We start from the raw sequence: 5,173 nt of genomic DNA on the forward strand, positions 1-5,173 counted from the left end.
ATATGTCCTCAGAGGCACCAAGCTCTACCCTTCGTTCCCGTTATTAAAAAAAAACTAAATAAATAAATAAAACATTATTCACATATTTTTTATTCAAAGAAGAAATATTATAAATCTGAAACCCCTCTGTTTTCTTCTACCTTTATTTATTCACGCGCACACACACACACACACACACACACACACACACACATCTCACTGCAGGTGCTCCGACGCCATCGCCGGCGTCATCCGTACACCGTCGCCGCCGTCGACGGCCTTAGTTTCGTCACTGCTGTTAATTTGACCTAAACCTGATCACAAATCAGGAACTTTTAATATACCTGGGCGATTTCTAGGGTTTAAGGCAATTGGGGACTTTTAACAAGCTGCATATGAATCCACATTTTCTTCAAATTCGATATTAATCCAATCTCAGGTATTAGTTTTTATCACTAATTTAATGTTATGAGTGAAGTTATTACTGGACTTTAGGTTATGGTGGCTTCAAAGGCTAGGGCTCTTTTTGTAATTTTACCTGCATTAGATTAGATGTTTAGTGTTTCAAGCTGGATCAGATCAAGATATTAATAAAAGCTAAAGTTTTTATTTTTGTTGTTGTATTAAAGATTTAAAGTTAGCTCTTGTGTTTTAGGGTTTGTTTATGATGATCTTTGAAGGTGATTGCTTGTTGATAATATACTCGATCACAGGCGTTAAGATGTATTTTACGGTTGAATATGATTTAGGTTTCAGACTTCAAAACCATCTAAAATAAATAGTAGTTTAATAGTTGAATTAAGCAATTATAGACAGGCATTAGTTGTTTGTATAAAAAGAATTGTCTTGCAATTAATGAAGATCTCATGATTTGTTGAGTGTCGAGGTTCTTCGTATATATTCATTCGTTAGGGATACCAATTTTTACGGGGATGATGAAAAACAAAATAGTATGTTTCTTGATATATGCCAGTTAAGTAAAATATGTTAACATTATTTATATGAATATATTGCTACAACAAGCATTATTTTGTATGGCTTCATATAAAAGATATAAATGATATTCTGATTTCTGAAGAACACTTTTCTGCAAGACCTTATAAATAGAGAACATGTTTCACTTGAGTTAATTATGAAACTATACTCTTGTGTGTTAATGTATGCACTTGTAATGTTCTACTTCTGTCATATTTAAAGAATATCTGATATCTGGAAATAGTATTATTTATGCAGGTTAGATTGCTGTAAGCTTTGAAGGATTTCAACAATCTTGATTTGTGGCTGAGAACTAGAGATGACACCAAAATCAAGACCTCGAACAATAAGTGTGTATCTTTACATCCCCAACATCATTGGTAAGTTAGACAGTGAATTATATGACATGCATGAAATCGTATCTTTGATGTTTGATCAACAGATTAAACAATTACTTAACTTGTAGCATGATGCCATAACCGTCCTGCTTTTTTTATTTTTATTTATTTTTTATTTTTTAAATTTTGGTTCGTGTTCTGAAACCATAGTCTTCTTAACCTTTTCTTTGTGTATGCTTTGTTACCTCTAAATACGCCTATAGTCATTGCTAATAGTAAATCACAATTATTGTAAGAGCGTGTAATCATTTCCTCTACGCTCTTTTTGTTCCTTTTCTCATTTTGATGATTTGTTTGCCGTTTTCCTTTGCAGATATTCTTGAGTTTAGTTAAAAATTAGTATATTCACTTGTGATTTCTTATCAAGTTATTAATAACAAATGCTGTTCTCTTAACTTCTTTACTCTTTTCTTCTTGAATCTCTGTCTGTTATTGTGTTAATTAATTTCACAATTGGTATGCAAAACATGTTAGATCTTTATGAGTTTGACTGCTTCATGTACAGGTTACATAAGAGTTCTGCTTAACTGCTATGCCTTTGCGATATGCTTTACCAATAAGGAGCTTTTTTCCATCCTCTATTTCATTAGGTAAGATGCATATATGAAAAGAGCTATTAAAGCCTACATTTATTTTAAAGATTTGAATCAAGAATAAAATGTTTGATCTTGCCATTTTAGCTTTGTTTGTGACGCCTTGGATGGTTGGTTTGCTCGCAAATTTAATCAAGGTAAGGAGTAATCAGTAATTGAATTATCAAGATGTCTTTATATGCATTTTTCTGCTTATTTATAACCATTTTCAAATGTTCTATTTATGTAACTTATTTATTTTTTTCTAAATTTCTTTTGTAGTTTCAACCTTTGGGGCTGTTCTGGACATGGTTACAGATAGGTGATTATAATAAGTTCTTGACAATTTTATTATATTTTCATATCCTGTATATGCTTGTAATTTTTCTCAATGTTCATTTTTATTTCAAATTATAACTGGAATTTCGCGTATCTCAGGATATTTTATTATATTTTCATATCCTGTATATGCTTGTAATTTTTCTCAATGTTCATTTTTATTTCAAATTATAACTGGAATTTCGCGTATCTCAGGATAAGCACTGCCTGTCTTCTTGTCATTCTCTCTCAAGTCTACAGGTTTTTTATTTCTTAACTCGTATTTTACTATTTTATGTTTTCACTTTCATATTTGTATCTGAATGTATTCATCAACTTTACAGGCCTAGCTTTGTTTTCCTGTCATTGCTTGCTTTGGATATTGCAAGCCACTGGTTGCAAATGTATAGGTATGCACACGCCATTTTTTGTGAATTATGATACAAAGTCATTTCAATAAACAATTTAAGATGTTTTAGGCTTTAAAGGAACTCTTTGGACACTGCTTGAACTATTTGATCTGTTTTTAAGCTAAGTTTGTTGATTTTACTTGTTAGATTTGTGTGAGATAAAACAAAACTTGAGTTGACCAACTCATAAGTGCATGAGTCGATTTATTGCATTCTATAGTTGTATGGAATAATATATCTCCAACTTTCTGGACCACTTTTTTAATGCAGTACTTTCTTGGCCGGCAAATCTAATCATAAAGACGTGAAAGACAGCACCAGTTGGTTATTTAGGTTATATTATGGAAACAGAATGTTCATGGGATACTGTTGCGTAGCTTGCGAGGTAAATGGTTAACTCTCTCTGTATGTCTCTCTACATATATATAGATATAGATATAAATTTATATATAGAGAGAGAGGATAATCTTAGAGCGCCAATTTTTTTGTGAGGACACACAGAACAAATCTAAATATTAAATTTTTTTTATTGATGATGCAAATTTATAATAAATTGTACTTTTTACATACACTTTATGTTTTGCACATAAAGAAACCATCCAACAAATTCGTTCATATGCCTTTTAATTTTGTGGTTGTTTACTTACACATGACCTACACATGTGTAGGCTATATATACATAAACAGGCAATATAAAAACTAATTCGTTCATATTCTTTTTGAATATTATGAGAGATGAGTGAGAAACAATAAATGTTAAATTAATACAATTTTCTTTTATTTTTAAGTTTTTTATGATTGAAAAATTGAATGGTTTGTATTGTTTTGAGCGTTCTTGCATTATATAGTGTTCTGCAAAGATCCCTCCCCTAAATATACATACGTACATATATAGGGAAGGGATCATGAGATACCTAAAAAGATTGAGAAAACCCAAGAAGCTACTACTAACCATTCAATTTTTTTTATAAGGTTAGAAATATGAAAAGGATAAGAAACGAAGTGCTTAACACAAGTATCAAACATGAATACGACTCTTTTAACTACTTTATATGTCATGGCAATAAGACAGTTTTAAGTTTCATGTACCAGTAAAGAGAAATGGTGGAGCCTATCCTACTAATTTCAATTATTTAAAAGAATTGAAAAAATCATACCACACTTTTTTGATTAACAGGTCTTACCGTGTCTTACAGGTGCCTGATTGACGGCCCTAAAAAACGTATGTAGATCGCGAAGTTACATGTATGTAATTTATACACCATGTGTATCTCGTATGAGATGCATATATGTAACTTCGTGAGCTACATATATTTTTTTAATCTTTTTTACATTTCGAACCTTAAAAAGAATTAAAAAAAAAAATTTGATTGGTTTGTAGCAGTTTTCTCGGTTTTCTCAAGATGAACCCTCCCCTATATATACACATTCATATGCATAAATATATATTTATAATCTTCTTACCATATAGAGTTTCAGGATGTCCCCCACCCTTTCGTCTTAAAACTGAATCTCCTTTTTTTCAGGTTCTTTACATAACTTTGTTTCTTCTAGCTAAGGATTCAGAAAAGATGACTGATGTAAGCACAAAGGTTTCTTTTATAATATTTTTTTTTTGTTATGACACCCGTTTGATATTTTGGAGTTAGCTGTGTAAATTTTCATGTATGAAAACTTAGGTTTTGTTGGGTGCGGCAAAACAAAGCATAATATATTCTGCATTACTTGCTGTACTTCTCTTTGGATGGGCAACCAAGCAATTAGTCAATATTATTCAGGTATCATAATGATTTTATTTATACCACTCAACATCTTCATCTATGATGCAGAGTTTGTGCTATATACTTTTTCTTGCTTTTTTTAAGAATATTTAACACATCCGGTGTGATTATTACTAAATAATAATAATAGTTTTACAATTATTGAATAGCTTTCTGATATTTGTCAAATTTATGAATGGTTTCAGATGAAGACAGCAGCCGACTTATGTGTGCTTTATGACCTCAACAAGAAACGCAATGCCTAGTTATTGATTCCATCTTTTAGAAGTTGTGAAGTTGTCATGCATCAAAATGGCACACTTGTTTTATTTACAAATGCTAGTAGCCGAAAAGTTCTATCTTCAAATGCATTGTGTATTCTGTACTGCATAACTTTTGTTATTTTGATGGTTGATCTGGATTTCTATGGAAGAAAACGCCGTGAATCTGTTATCTTCAATGAACATTAAACCGCAAAATTGGAATCTTGAAAGAGGGTTTGTTCTTCTATGGCGTCTAGAATCTCGAAAAGTGGCAAACAATGGGCTGTATGTAGTTGTTTTATGACTTTTAAGAGATGCTACCTCCTAAAATGAATGATAATGAAACTGCATCTAATTCCCTTGTGCAAATGATGATGTCCATAATCATAAGTCATCTTTGTCTTCTTTTTAACAGTAACATAACTTTTCTGTGGGCAAACCCTGAAATGCCGAAATAGGCGATTGCCCAGAAACGGAAACAAATAGACGAAGCGACTT

The 5,173-nt window shown here is 31.5% G+C and overlaps 1 protein-coding gene across 1 annotated transcript; it reads left to right on the forward strand.

The window, feature by feature from the left end:
* The first annotated feature begins 241 nt into the window (after window positions 1-241).
* Window positions 242-4,849, forward strand: LOC143599912 (putative CDP-diacylglycerol--inositol 3-phosphatidyltransferase 2). Its single transcript, XM_077077746.1, has 11 exons — window positions 242-418; window positions 1,213-1,334; window positions 1,858-1,942; window positions 2,033-2,082; window positions 2,207-2,246; window positions 2,459-2,503; window positions 2,587-2,652; window positions 2,923-3,037; window positions 4,179-4,232; window positions 4,332-4,430; window positions 4,619-4,849. Exons 2-11 carry the CDS (start codon window positions 1,274-1,276, stop codon window positions 4,676-4,678), a joined length of 675 nt encoding a protein of 224 aa, XP_076933861.1. The 5' UTR covers window positions 242-418; window positions 1,213-1,273; the 3' UTR covers window positions 4,679-4,849.
* Window positions 4,850-5,173: the final 324 nt, after the last annotated feature.

Source organism: Bidens hawaiensis, unplaced genomic scaffold, assembly GCF_021521415.1.
Source record: "Bidens hawaiensis isolate Kalapana, Puna unplaced genomic scaffold, B.hawaiensis_p1.1 tig00053079_1, whole genome shotgun sequence".
Lineage (NCBI taxonomy): Eukaryota > Viridiplantae > Streptophyta > Magnoliopsida > Asterales > Asteraceae > Bidens > Bidens hawaiensis.

What these genes read in the sequence shown, in the direction of transcription:
- LOC143599912 (XM_077077746.1), top strand. Translation starts at nt 1,274, where the DNA reads ATGACACCAAAATCAAGACCTCGAACAATAAGTGTGTATCTTTACATC. An exon ending in TCCATCCTCTATTTCATTAG is followed by an intron (nt 1,943 to 2,032) that starts GTAAGATGCATA and finishes TTGCCATTTTAG; the next exon opens with CTTTGTTTGTGACGCCTTGG. An exon ending in ATTCAGAAAAGATGACTGAT is followed by an intron (nt 4,233 to 4,331) that starts GTAAGCACAAAG and finishes ATGAAAACTTAG; the next exon opens with GTTTTGTTGGGTGCGGCAAA.